Source organism: Saccopteryx leptura, chromosome 12, assembly GCF_036850995.1.
Source record: "Saccopteryx leptura isolate mSacLep1 chromosome 12, mSacLep1_pri_phased_curated, whole genome shotgun sequence".
NCBI lineage: Eukaryota > Metazoa > Chordata > Mammalia > Chiroptera > Emballonuridae > Saccopteryx > Saccopteryx leptura.
In genome coordinates, this window is record NC_089514.1 from 35,588,840 (window position 1) to 35,603,545 (window position 14,706).

At 39.7% G+C, this 14,706-nt stretch overlaps 1 protein-coding gene across 1 annotated transcript in view; it reads left to right on the forward strand.

Annotated features, from left to right (window-relative positions):
- Positions 1-5,105: 5,105 nt before the first annotated feature.
- ZNF804B (zinc finger protein 804B) overlaps positions 5,106-14,706 on the forward strand; it is a 558,250-nt gene continuing 548,649 nt past the window's right edge. Inside the window, exon 1 of the mRNA XM_066353932.1 lies at positions 5,106-5,517. Coding sequence (XP_066210029.1) covers positions 5,410-5,517 — 108 coding nt within the window. The 5' untranslated portion in view covers positions 5,106-5,409. The remainder of the gene's footprint in view (positions 5,518-14,706) is intronic.

Sequence of the window (14,706 nt, forward strand, 5' to 3'; positions counted from 1 at the left end):
TTAGGATATGACCTAAGTTTTAAAAGTATCACTCTGGCTGTTGGATATAGAGAATAAATTATGTATGACACTGAAGCAGGGTGATTAGATAGGAGGATATTGCACCAGTCCAAACAGAGCTGATGATGGCTTGGACTAAGGTGGAGCAGTAGATACGGAGCCAAGGGGATCAGTTTGGGATGTACTGATAGGGGTAATGGGAGAGAGAATTTCTCCCTCTGTCAATGACACAGCCATGAGTAAAAAAATATGTGGGAATGTCAAATTGCTTATAGGCTGAAATCCATGCCCTTTGTCATTCATAGCCCTTTTCATGGAATGAAAACTCATCAGATTATTTATTGCTTTAATGCCTGACCAGGCCGTGGCGCAGTGGATAGAGCATTGGAATGGGATGCGGAGGACCCAGGTTCAAGATCCTGAGGTCGCCAGCTTGAGCGTGGGCTCAACTGGTTTGAGCAAAGCTCACCAGCTTGGACCCAAAGTCACTAGCTTGAGCAAGGGGTTACTCAGTCTGCTGTAGCCCCATGGTCAAGGCACATATGAGAAAGTAATCAATCAACAACTAAGGTGTCGCAACAAGAAACTGATGATTGATGCTTCTCATCTCTCTCCATTCCTGTTTGTCTGTCCCTATCTATCCCTCTCTCTGACTCTGTCTCTGTAAAAAAAAAAAAAAAAAAAAAAAAAAAAAATTTTTTCTTTAAATAAATAGGCCTTATAAAATTGCACATGATGTTTGGTTTTCATAATGTTTGTTGTAATAGAATTTCAACTGTATCTAAAACTCATTTAACGTAGGCTTAATCTTCTTAATTGAAATTTTTGGGGTGACACTGGTTAACATAATTATACAGGTGCCTAATTCTACAACACATCGCTGTACTCTGTATTGTGTATTCACCCCTGCCCCCACAAGTCAAGTCTTCATCCATTACCATTTATGGCTCCTAAACCCTTCTCCATCTCCCCCTCACCAGGGCAGTCACCATACTGTTCTCAGTGTCCATGAGTCAGTCTCTCTCTCTCTCTCCTGGTCCTTATTTGTTCAATCCCTCCTTCACCCAGCTCCCACCCATGATAGCTGTGTACCTGCTCTCAATCTATGAGTCTGTCTCTATTTTGCTTGTTAGTTCATTTTGTTCATTAGATTCCACATAAGTAGAATCATACAGTACTTGTCTTTCTTTTGCTCATTTCACTTAGCATAAGATTCTCCAGTTCCATCTCTTCTGTAGCAAAAGATAAGATTTCCTTTTTTATGGCCATGTACTAGTCCATTGTGTATATGTACCACAGCTGTTTTATCCACTCATCTACTGATGGGCACTTGAGCTGCTTCCAAGTTTTGGCTATTGTAAATAATGCTGCAATGAACATAGTGGTGCATATATTCTTTTTAATCAGTGTTCTGGGTTTCTTTGGATAAAATCCCAGAAGTGGAATTGCTGGGTCATAAAGCAGTTACATTTTTATTTTTTTGAAGTTACTCCATACTTTTTTTCACAGTGGTTGTCCCAATCTGCATTTCCACCAACAGTACACAAGAGTTTCCTTTTCTCTACATCCTCCCCAACACTTGTTTATTGAGTTATTGATGAACACGATTCTGACAGTGTGAGGCAATATCTCATTGTAGTTTTAATTTGCATTTCTCTGATGACTAGTAATGTTATGCATCTTATGATATGTCTATTGGCCATCTGTATGTCCTCTTTAGAAAAGTGTCCTTTCAGGTCATTTGCCCATTTTTTTTTTTTTGGTGTTGTTTTAAAAGTTTTATATACATTTTGGATATTAATCCTTTATCAGATATATAGGCAAATATGTTCTCGCATTTAGTAGGTTGTCTTTTCATTTTGTTGATTGTTTTCTTTACTGTGCAAAAAACTTTTTAGTTTGATACAGTCCCATATGTTTATTTTTTCTTTATTTCCCTTAGCCGAGGAGATATATATAAAAAAATATTGCTATGAGAAATGTCTGATGCCTATGTTGTTTTACTTCCTTTCACTTTCTCTAAGAACTTTTAATTACTGGAGGTAAAAAGAAAGTATCTCCTTTAGTAAAGAGAGAAATTAATACAACTGAGCAACTTTGTGTCTATGTAGCAACTCTGCAAATAAAAACACATGTTTAGAGTGAGCACACCACATCTCAAATGTAGGCAGCAATGAAGGGGACTTGTTGAATATGATGATATCACACTGATAGATATCAATCACAATCTGGTAAGGAAAAGAATTGTACTTTGTTTAAAAAACTATTCTTAAAATTTGGCTGAGGGTAGCAAATGTGCCAATTTTTTGTCTCAACATTTTAAGATGTATGGCAGAAGATAAAAAGCAAAGCAAAGAACAACCATAACTGCTTTAAAATATGGCAAATTAACAGAATTGGTATCATTCATTTCTACAGAAGAATGATCTCAAAGATAATTTTAAAGAACTTTGGGGAAATTACTATAGTCTTTGAAACATTACAATACAAGGTAATTGTTTTCTAGGGGAAAACTCAAATGCATTTAAGATAATAGTTAAATGAACCTGAATGCCAGGGTGGGTAACAAATACTTTGAATTAAAAAATATATTTATACTACAATAGGGTGATATATTTGAGTTGTATACTTTTAAATTACCTTAGTCTTTTCATTTTAGAAATGTTTACCTGATTCTTAAAAATAATAATGAATTATTGGGAATTATATTTGCTTAACGAAGAAGGCATAATATCCTTAGAACTATTATTCATAGGATGTGACATCATTCATTTTTCAAGTCCACTCAAGGATACTTACACGTAGATTCTCCATGCTGTTTGTGTTTACGTTTATGAAGAATAAAATAGTGGTTATAGACTAAGTCACACTATCTCCTTTATTTATTTTTTGGCAAAGACTTCCTCTGAATTTGAAATTTTACTATTTGCAAACACATTGTTTTCTTTGTAGATCTAATGTCTATACATGAGTAACATTACTTACTCTCAGCTTCATGAAACATTTTTCAGCTCTAAATTTAATAAAGACAACATTGAGACATTATGTCTTTTTTTTTTTTTTTTTTCATTTTTCTTAAGCTGGAAACGGGGAGAGACAGTCAGACAGACTCCCGCATGCGCCCGACCGGGATCCACCCGGCACGCCCACCATGGGGCGACGCTCTGCCCACCAGGGGACGATGCTCTGCCCATCCTGGGCGTCGCCATGTTGCGACCAGAGCCACTCTAGCGCCTGGGGCAGAGGCCACAGAGCCATCCCCAGCGCCCGGGCCATCTTTGCTCCAATGGAGCCTTGGCTGCGGGAGGGGAAGAGAGAGACAGAGAGGAAAGTGCGGCGGAGGGGTGGAGAAGCAAATGGGCGCTTCTCCTGTGTGCCCTGGCCGGGAATCGAACCCGGGTCCTCCGCACGCTAGGCCGACGCTCTACCGCTGAGCCAACCGGCCAGGGCCGAGACATTATGTCTTAATAGAAAGGACATTTTGGATGTGTTATATATATCTATTGCCACTACCCCTAATATTTTTAATTTCAAAAGTTCTTACCAATAAGATAGTTACAAAACAAACAATTTCTACAAGATTTACATTGCACTATCTCAGTTTCAGTCATTTTCAATTCAAAGTTTGCAAGGAATTGGTATTCTTTACCTTACATACAAAGACATTTTATAAACACTTTAAAAACCTTTGGGGGGATAAAACTAAAACATTTAAAATAAGGAATACATCTATGTGTTTTTTAATAAAATACTAAGAGTATAAGCTATTGTAATAATATAAACAAAAAATCAAGCCTTTCTCAGGCAGTTAACAATAGTTATTTTAATTGGAATCGATATATTACCTATTTTCTGTTTACCAGTTTGTGTCATTTGTAAGTTGTCTTCAATGTCATCCAGGATGCAAACTGAACATTGTGGGAGACAGAGAGGAAAAAACTGGGGAGAGAACTGAGCTGAGAGCATCAGCCTTAAGGTTGCAATTCATTCCAGGGCTTAGCGAAGAGGGACAGGAGGCCTCCCTTCATCTCCCCAGCACAGGCCTGCAAGGGGGCGTGCGAGGGACCACATAGCCCCTTAGTCAGCCGGGTGGCGGAGAGGCGCTCTGCCTTCTGACTCTGAAAGGGCTTCCTTCTCTTTCCAGAGCACCTTTCTGCACACGCCTTTTATTCTTCGCGCAGCTCGCAACCGGTGGCTTCATTTAGAGAAAATGATAGAATACCCGTTAAAACACATTTCTGAGGGGTGAAGACAGAAATGTGCTATACAGACCCCAAATATCTCTCTCTAACATACAGAAAGATTTGTAAGGCGATGTAACTGGATACAGATGTACAACGCACGTACACAGGGTTCCTTTCTGTTCCTTATATAAGTTTTCCATTTAAAACTTGCTTCGTCCTGCGTCCATTACCCGCCACAGCGTCTAGTTCGTCTGCCCTGTTGGGAGCAGCACAGCTCACCCTCACGACCGCCGGGAGCTGTTGGCGATACCCGCCCGGCCCGCAGCCGCGCCGGGGAAGTGCTCAGGCTGCGCCCGCAGGGAGAGTCCAGGAACCGGTCCCCTCCCAGCGTCCCTTCCACCGCGGAACTCGCTCGTCCTCCCGGACCCCCGCCTGCAAACACAGCGCCCACTCGGCCCCGAGCCTGGGCGCAGCGACCCCTGGGCCGGGCAGCCGGTAGCAGGACGCTGGAGCGGGGCGCCTGCAGCCCGGAGAGCCCCCGCCGCGGCCCCGGCCCCGGCCACCCCCTCAGCCCGCCCGTCCCGCCGCCCCAGGCCGGCGCTCCGGGCGGCGGCACTAAGGACTCCCGCTCCCCCGTCGCCGCGTCCCCGGCTCCCATCCTCCCGCCGCCTGCCCGTGGCGCCCGCCGCCTCCTCCCGCCACTGCAGCGCGTGCGGCGGGCGCAGCGACTGGGCGCTTCCAAGGACTGCGCTCCACGTCCGCGCACAGCCCGCGCTGGCGGATCCTCGCGCCGCAGCCCAGAGCGCGGCCGCCCACACCCCGCAGACGTCGGGACGCGGGAGCCCCGCGGGTGGGCGGGCGGGGCGCAGGCGGGGGACGGGGAGGGGAGTTCCCGATTCCCCCGCGGACCCAGGAAGTTGTCCTTAAAAACCTATCTCGCTGGCCGGCGGCTGAGCAGCCACTTCGTCAGAGCAGCATGCGGACTGGCTCGCCGGGGCCCCTAAGTGCGCCGTGGCTGCCGCCGTCGTCACAACAGCCGCCGAGGCCGGCAGAAGCGCCACGCGGGGCGAGGAGCGGGGACGCGCGCCCACAGCGTCCCCTGCCTACTGCTGGCCGCCTCTTCCCCGGAGGTGGCAGGCACTGAGGCTGCTGAGGACGCAGCCCGCATCTCCACGGAGGGTCGCCTGGCGAGAAGTTGAGAACGGCACCTCCTGCCCGGACCCACATGGCTTGTTACCTGGTCATCAGTTCCAGACACCTCAGCAATGGGCACTACCGGGGCATTAAAGGCGTCTTCAGGGGACCCCTCTGCAAGAACGGACCTCCCTCTCCGGTAACCTGCGCGCACACGCTCGCGTTCAGAATCAATATAAACAAAAAGAGATATTGTCCTGGAACACTGAGTGGGTGATGGACAGCTGTCCTACCCGTGGGCATGGGCATATGGTGTCTATTTATACAGTTTATTGACAGGCAGTGAGGGGTGTGTATTGACATGTGTATTTTCAACACGGTCAGTGTCTATAGTGCTATGGATGCAAATATTGACTGAGTCCAGCTAACTGGGGGGCTGGCTGTGGAGGTTTAGCGCCTGTGGGCTGTGTCAAGTTGTGAGTCTGCTGATTTGGGCAGTGTGGAAAGTTTGAGTGGCACTTCATAACCATGCTTTGTGAAGTCAGCAGTTGGGATTGGTTTAATAATGCTGCTGTTACTTTTTAAGAAAATGAACTTTTTTAAAGATTTTGCATGAAGGTACTAGCAAAAGGAAAGGTGTTGGATGATGTGGAAACTTGATTAAATCTAATGCTTAACCTTGTAGGTTCTCTAAGGACAGGCAAAGGGCTCTTGTGGAAATATGAATTGGATAGTTTGTTGTTATATACAAATGTATTTACATGCAATTTGATTGATTGCTATTTAATTTAGTAAACTATTTAATTTGGTTTACTATTTAATTTATTCAAGTATTTTTTGTGAAATAATTTGGACCAGAATCTATGACTTTAACTTATTATTAATTTATACCTTAGTAATACTATATATAGACTAATATTTTGAAGATTCAGATGTATTTCAAGAAAACATGTGTCATGATATATTCTGAAAAGTTTTGGATTATTAGTGACTAAATGTCTAAACTTTACAATTTCTCTAGTTTAAAGTAAAAACCAGTATTATAAGTCCTTAAAATATAAAGAAGGAAAAGTTAAGTTTTTTTGTTTATTTTTTGATATTCATGGTTTAATGCTTCATTGGCATGAATTAATCAAAACTGTAATATATTATAAAAACCTTTGATTAATTTCTATATGTGATTTGCATGAGAAATCCAAAATTAGTTTAAGTACCCAAAGATATCACTAGGACTCCTAATTATGATCAAGTATTGCCTCGTATGCTTCTCTGTACTATAAAAAGTGGGTCGTTGCAATCATCTCTCCCCTCACAATTGGTAAATGATAGTGAATCAGGAGTGTTAGATGGGATATACTGTTTGCATTGGCATTTACAATTAAATTCATAGGATTAGAAGAGTCTGAGGGTTTTAGTTGAATAAAGCCTACAGTCAACTCGAGCAGCTGGTTGGAATCCTTCCTATTTTAAAAGATTCTCAGGATGGAGTTTCCATAGTTTCAGCAAACCACCTTAATGTTTAACAACCCACAGTGCCAGGATCTTCCTTATAGCAAACTTAATTCCTTCATTTTCTTCTTTTTTCAAGCTTATCTTTTTTTCAACCTATAATGTTCCACCTTTCTGGTAGGTATTATTTTTCAACCTTTAATAATCTCTGTGGCTGTCTTCCAAAACCCTCTCTTTGGTTGTGGAAATCTGAATTGTATATTGTATTGTAGTATAAACACCTTAATAATTCACAAAGTAAATGAGAATCACTTCATAGTTTCTACATTGTTTAATTCCGTTTAACTTGGTTAGAATATGAGGTTAATTTTCCAAAATCTAAAGGGTTTGTAGAAGAAATTTCTGTCACATCTTCAAGAAGTGTCCTTTCTCCCCCACGATGGTCATTCATCTGCCAGGAGTCTGACCCATAGGGACTGGACAGGTGACTATGGATATGAGAAGACAGTCATAGTCCTTATGGCTCTTCTGGCTGGTTAGTCACTCGCTCACACAGGATCCTATTCTTATTAGTTTTGGGCTGTTTTTTTTTACTAAAATAGTAATTTGTTTACTTTTCTTTGAGCACAATACTATGACTAGTGGGATTATTCTCTCCAATATTTAACACATTCGAGTTAAATTATGTTTGCATCATTTAAAAATATCTAAATCAGTGTGCATATGTACTTTCTAAACCTGGTTTACTTGATCTTCATTTACATTTTGCTGTGGAATTTGAATGACTTTTTCAAGGTTTGAATAGTTTTTTACATGAGCTGGGTAGTATATGAAAAATTGATGTTCATTCATTCTGTCATGGGCAGTTGTTAGACAAGTTAGAATTACTCTCACATTAAATAACAGTCTTTCTCACTGAAATAAATTGGTCACTACCTTCTGTACCCTAGACCTTAAGGCATTTAAGTAATAGTTTCCTGGTATAGATGAGTTTATGTTTGCCTTTTTTTTTTTTTTTTGTATTTTTCTGAAGCTGGAAATGGGGAGAGACAGTCAGACAGACTCCGCATGCGCCCGACCGGGATCCACCCGGTACGCCCACCAGGGGGCGATGCTCTGCCCCTCCGGGGCGTCGCTCTGTTGCAACCACAGCCACTTCAGCGCCTGGGGCAGAGGCCAAGGAGCCATCCCCAGTGCCCGGGCCATCTTTGCTCCAATGAAGCCTCACTGCAGGAGGGAAAGAGAGAGACAGAGAGGAAGGAGAGGGGGAGGGGTGGAGAAGCAGATGGGCGCTTCTCCTGTGTGCCCTGGCCAGGAATCGAACCCGGGACTTCTGCACGCCAGGCCGACGCTCTACCACTGAGCCAACCAGCCAGGGCCTATGTTTGCCTTTTTTAGTAATGAGTTATGAAGCACAAAACTCTCTGGTTAGACATCATTTCTTTTTATAATCAGCAATATACATCCAGTAAACTTTCAGGTTAACATACACTTACTGATTTTTTTCATCAGCATAAATATTAAACTCACAGATCCATAAATATATTTATTTTTTTTAAAACGCATAGCTATCTTAGAGTACTCTTTTTTCCTTCAAATTTAGTGCTCAGAATAGTTTCAAATTGACTTCTACATTAATGGCATTATTATTTTCACTCACTGAGAGTCAGTTAATATGGGACTATGGGTTGAGATCTCATTAGTTGATTTAATTCACTTCCACTAAATTCTATAATACTGCACCTTTAGTTCTTACTCTTTTATTCTAAGACTAAGATATATAAATCCATATTTTTTTAATAGAGCTATTTAAAAGTAGCACATAACACAGTTGAATGAGACTATTTTGTTACTTTGTTATAGAAAGGAGAAGAGCTACAATTCTTTTTTGATGTAATTAGAGTTTCTTCCTTGGAGTTGTGATATAAAAACAGCTAATATGAAGTTAACATTTCAATGTCTTGTAGATATAACTCTTCAGTTATATATTTAAAAGAATTGTATATTTTTTCATGTACAAATCACATGTTATAAAATCTGAACACATGACATTAAACTGACTGCAACCCTGGCTGGTTGGCTCAGCGGTATAGTGTGGCCTGGCGTGTGAAAGTCCTGGGTTCAATTTCCGGTCAGGGCACACAGGAGAAGCGACCATCTGGTTCTCCACTCCTCCCTCTTCTTTCTCTTTCTCTCTCTTTTTCTTACCCTTCTGCAGCCATGGCTCAGTTTGAGCAAGTTAGCCCTGGGCATTAAGGATGGCTTTGTGGCCTCCCCTCAGGCGCTAAAAAAGCTCTGTTACTAAGCAACAGAGTAGTGGCTCCAGAAGGGCAGAACATCACCTAGTAGTGGGCTTGCTGGGTGGATGCTGGTTGGGGTGCGTGTGGGAGTCTGTCTTTGCCTCCCCACTTCTTACTTAATAAAAAAAATTAAAAAAATAAACTGCAAAAAAGAATGATTATATTTATATATGTATATAAATATAATACATATATATATGTATAAAATACATATATATATTCATATACATATATTTCAAAAGATTTCATTTAGAAAACAGTGAATCATTATGTGGAATTCTTGTAATCTATACTTAATTGAATATTTGATAAATAAATAAAGCCTTTTACCCCCAAACAATTTTCACAGATCAGCAAACTGAAAATCTTAGAATGAAATTCAGCTTCTATCTTCAAAGTGAAAACATGCAAATGTCTTATCTTTTGCATCTCTCTTCTTTTTAGAAACTTGGTATGAGAAAATAATAGCATACTGCCTTACATACTAATTAGAATGTGAATAATTGATTTGAGATAGTTATGTTATTTTAAATCTAGGGATAAAGAAAAAAATGACAGCAAGTATTGCATAGTGTTCAATGGTAAAAATCTCTAATTTTAGAAAATAAATTTGCATCCTCCCACATTTTAGGATATTTCCACCGTTCCCTATCAGAACTCTAAAATAATATGACTGAATGATGACTTTAAAAATCACTGAGATACAAACACACACACAAACACAGTTACACACATTGATATCAGTGCTCAAGCATAAAAAGTTAACCTGTAAACTTTTTTACATCAAATATAAATATGTTGATGGTAAAATTTTGTTACAATAATTAAAGTATTCATTAAGAAAACAGTTTCTAGGTGAAATCATTTCTTTGTGAACTTCTAAGTAACAAAGTAACATCCTGTATATAGTAACAAAAATGTATTTGAATGGATTCTTATTTAATGTAATATAAAATACTCAAATTTAGATTCAAATATAGTTATAGTTTACTTAATCTGTGTGTGGTTAATAGTAAGGCCATTATTCAGGATCTCTTTTGATTGAATATTAATAATAATCATATTTGTATATTTTATCTGAGTTACATGTTAAGCTTATTACCACTCTTTTGAAGCTTAGACTGATACTTCTTACAAAGTGCTTATTCCTGAAAGCACCATCCAGGGATAAATGTTTCTTGAAATGCCTATTGTTTCCCCCTGAAATATGGGACATGAAAGAAATTCTTGGGATTTTATCTGAGGAACAGATTAGGGTCCTTGGATTTTTGTTGTTTTTATTTTGTTTTGTTTAGTGAAGGAGGTAACAGCCTGACTAGGTGGTGGCACAGTGGATAGAGTGTCGACCTGGGATGCTGAAGACCCAAGTTCGAAACCCTGAGGTTGCCAGCTTGAGCAGAGGCTCATCTGGCTTGAGTGCAGGCTCACCAGCTTGAGCCCAAAGGCTGCTGGCTTGAAGCCCAAGGTTGTTGGCTTGAGCAAGGGGTCACTGGCTTGCCTGGAACCCCCCGGGCAAGGCATGTATGAGAAAGCAATCAATGAACAACAAAAGTGCCACAAATATGAGTTGATGCTTCTCATCTCTTTCCCTTCTTGTCTGTCCCTCTCCTCTCTCTCTCTAAAAAAGAAAAGGAAATGACATACAAACAAGCCACTTGATTTTGTTTTAATTTTATTTATTTATTTTTCAAGTATACAATTTTATAGTACATTGTTTGTATTTATGTATTGCATTGTGTGCTCACCACTCCAGTCAAGTCTCCGTCTCTCACCCTTTATCCCCCCTCTGCCCTCCTCTAACTTTCACAAGCAAGCATTGTAAATGGGCTAAAACATTTCCATGAGACTCCCTTTAAAAAATTACAAATGCATATGTATAAATGAAAGACATTCTAGAGAAGATTATCTTGAGGTTGCATCTTTCAGAGAACTCCTTAAATGAAGAAATGAGCAGTTACAACTTTGTTCTTTTTTCTAATGTCTATGCTCTTCAATTGTATGTATTTTCATTATGTACATGTTAAATGCACCCCAAATGCTCTCAAACTGATGCACTATTCATGTGCCAAAAATAATCACAAAGTGATGCTCTCCCATAGAGAAGTCACCTGCCTCCTGTTCTTGAATTTATGAATGTATAATACTGCCTTTCTCATGGAAACTTTTAGATATTTTCAATAAAGAAGACTCAGTTACAATTCTTATAATACATGGGTTTTTTTCATGTCAAATGTTGTATTAAGCAACCTCCTTTTTTCTCATTGCCTTTTCAACCCTCTTGTCTTTCCCCCAGCTGATTTCAGGAACTTGTAGTTGGTGTTCATGCTTTCAAAATGTGTGAACTTTCTAGGACCTAAAATTATTTTTAGCTGACTTCAGAAAGTTTATATGATAAGAAGAATCAAAATGAGTATTTTGAGTATATTGTGACTTTATCAGATTATACATTTATTTCATAATAAAATTTGACATATCAAATCCCTTGACTTGTTTATTTTAGACATATAATTAAGATAAACTCTTTTTTAGGTTTCTACCTGTAATATGGGAACAAAATAAAAATAAAACCGATTCGCATCATGTGTAGGCTAAATGGGGATTGTATTTAACATAGAACTTCATTATTTATAGATAATTAAAAAAACTCGGTGTCAGTTTTAACTGTGAAATCTTTGTTGTATAATACATGGGCACTAAGATACATATTTTTCATGTGTTAAGTATTAACAGAGCTTGAAATGTCAATAGGTTCATAGGTTGAAGGGTGAATTGAGCACAAGAAGAGTAATATATATAAATATTTCAAATAACTTTATGAAGTACATTTCAGTGTGATTTTGTAAATCAGATTTACTTAGTAAATAAGGTCTGGAAAGAGATATTAAATATTTCATATATTTTCATGAAAAATTATAGTTATGATGATAATAGAATATACCAATCACAGAGTTTCAGAGTCTCTCTTGCATTGAAGTACTTATTGGACTAGTAAAGAAATTCTGGGAAGATGAATACATCAGACCTTAGACTGTATTCTTAGTTGTCACTAAGACATTGCTAGCTTATTGAAGACAAAAAATGCAAAAGACCATTACATATTGTTTAAAACAGGAAAGGGCATTTAATGATATTCACTTACGATCTTACTTTTCCTACAGAGACCCTGATAACATACATTGAACTAAAACTCTTCTCTTATTCATATTTCATACCTAAAATGTACACATACACTTCTGAAAAATTGCTAATACACTTTTTCTTTAAAGATAAAGAGAGGGTCCTGGATGGTTGGCTCAGTGGTAGAGCGTCGGCCTGGCGTGCAGGAGTCCCGGGTTCGATTCCTGGCCAGGGCACACAGGAGAAGCGCTCATCTGCTTCTCCACCCTTCCCCCTCTCCTTCCTCTCTGTCTCTCTCTTCCCCTCCCGCAGCCAAGGCTCCACTGGAGCAAAGATGGCCTGGGCGCTGAGGATGACTCCATGGTCTCTGCCTCAGGTGCTAGAATGGCTCTGGATACAACAGAGCGACGCCCCAGAGGGGCAGAGCATTGCCCCCTGGTGGGCATGCCGGGTGGATCCTGGTCAGGCGCATGCGGGAGTCTGTCTGACTGCTTCCCCGTTTCCAGCTTTGGAAAAATGCAAAAAAAAAAAAAGATAAAGACAGCTGTATAGCTACCTATTTTTCTTTTCTTCTCTGGCTGGTCGGAGACAAAGCAGCGGCCTACCAAAGTGTTGACGGTTGATGTCGGCCTTCAAAGCAGCGTCACGTTCCTACCCCGCTCGTTTCCTATTCCAAGTTTAGCTTTTATTTTAATGTTAGTTTCCATGGGTCTCATTCTCTTAAATTTATATTTTATTTTATTAATGTACAAAGTTTCTTTTGGATCGGCTTAGGTCTGTTTGTGAAAGCAAGACAGGCTATAAATAAATAATAAAATATAGAATATTCAAATGTAGAGTAGCACTTTGGATTTTGGACAGGACAACTTTGAGGATGGTTCATGGAGAGCATTCATTTTGTTCACTTGTAGCAAGTACAATTAGGGCTGCCAATTTTTTCATTCTGACAATTGGCAAATTCCTTCTGGCAACTTTTATTTCGCTTTTGTGTAGGTGTAGAGGCAGAGTGTATTTTATTTTAAAATAAATACTGCCAGTTTGTTTTTTTCTAAACAATATTTTCCCTCCCTCTTATTCTTCTGGCCATTGATTCTTATTATTTTCATTAGTATGAGTATCAATTTTTTCAATATCTATTTTGGTTCATGCATAATTGTTGGCATATACTTTTAATTCCAGATGTACAAACCCTTGCAAATGGTGAGCACTCTATTCTGCCTGCTCCCGACCCAAGCATACAACTTCCTTCTCTGTTTACCATTCACATGTAGCTTTCGTATTTAGGTCCGAATGTAAAGCTTCCTTTATATCTCCATTCAGAGCCTGTCCCTCAGTGTGTCCCCCTGCTCTCCTTACCACAGCTATCACTCCATACTTCACTTGTCCAATCTCCCTCCCTAGCAACAAATACAGTCAGCAGCCCCCCATACCACTCAACATGTTCTGTCCAAACTCCATTTTGCTGTATTTATATTTTCCACTATCTTCTTGACAAGCAGAATAACCATGGGACTCCTTTTCCAATGATGGAGGGGATAGAGACTCCACTTGAGTTTGACCTTCCCTGTTGATTTGCTTCATCTGATTATGAAGTCAGCAGACGTGGAAGTGGCCATATTAATTGCATACACATTATCTGAAAATGCTCAAAGCCCTTGGATGATATCCAAGAGTCTTACTATCTGGCCTCTACCTCCATCTTCTGTGTCAACTCCCTTTGTTCTTCCAAATGATGCTGTGCTCCAGCCATACTGAATTACTCAGAGTTCTTGATTACAATGGGTGTTTGTAGACCTTTCTACCATTACACGTACTGTTTCCTCTGTCACAGATTTTCTTTTTGCCTTCATTTGTTGGGCCAAGCTTACAGACTTATGAAAGAGTATATACTGTGTTCTCTGTAATAAGCCAGGTGCTTGTCTTGCAGGCTGCTGTCACATCCATTGCCTGCTTTGGTTATCACTGAACCATATGTATTTATTGGTCTCCATATGATGTGAGATTTGGGGGCTCACATCTGTTGTTACCCTTATATCTCCAAATCTGAGCATAGCTTCTGCTTTATTATCAATTTTAATAATAAAAAAGATTTAATAAAAATTTAATTGATGTAAGCATTTGTTTTTTAACCCTACTGGTAACTTTATGAAGAAAACTTTTTCTTAGGGAAAATTTTCCCAAATTAGTCAGAATCTTCTAGAACGCAAACTGTTCCCCTGTTGGATAAAGTGGTCACTGTTTTCATGGTGATGCTTTTTCACTTTAATATCTACCAAGGCCACTCGATCAGTTGCTTCAAGCATAATTTAATACTTCTCGTTAACCCAAATTACAGAGTTCTTTATTCCATGTAACTATTTCAGAACATCTTTTGTGAAAGGCCACAAGAGACTAAAGGTGGGTTATGTATAAATGGATGCAATTCGTACATGAATTAGTTAAGCCATATTTTTCATTGGCCCATTTAGTAGTTTCTGAGAAATGAATGCAAGTCAGGAACCTGATCATTCCCTTTCTATTTA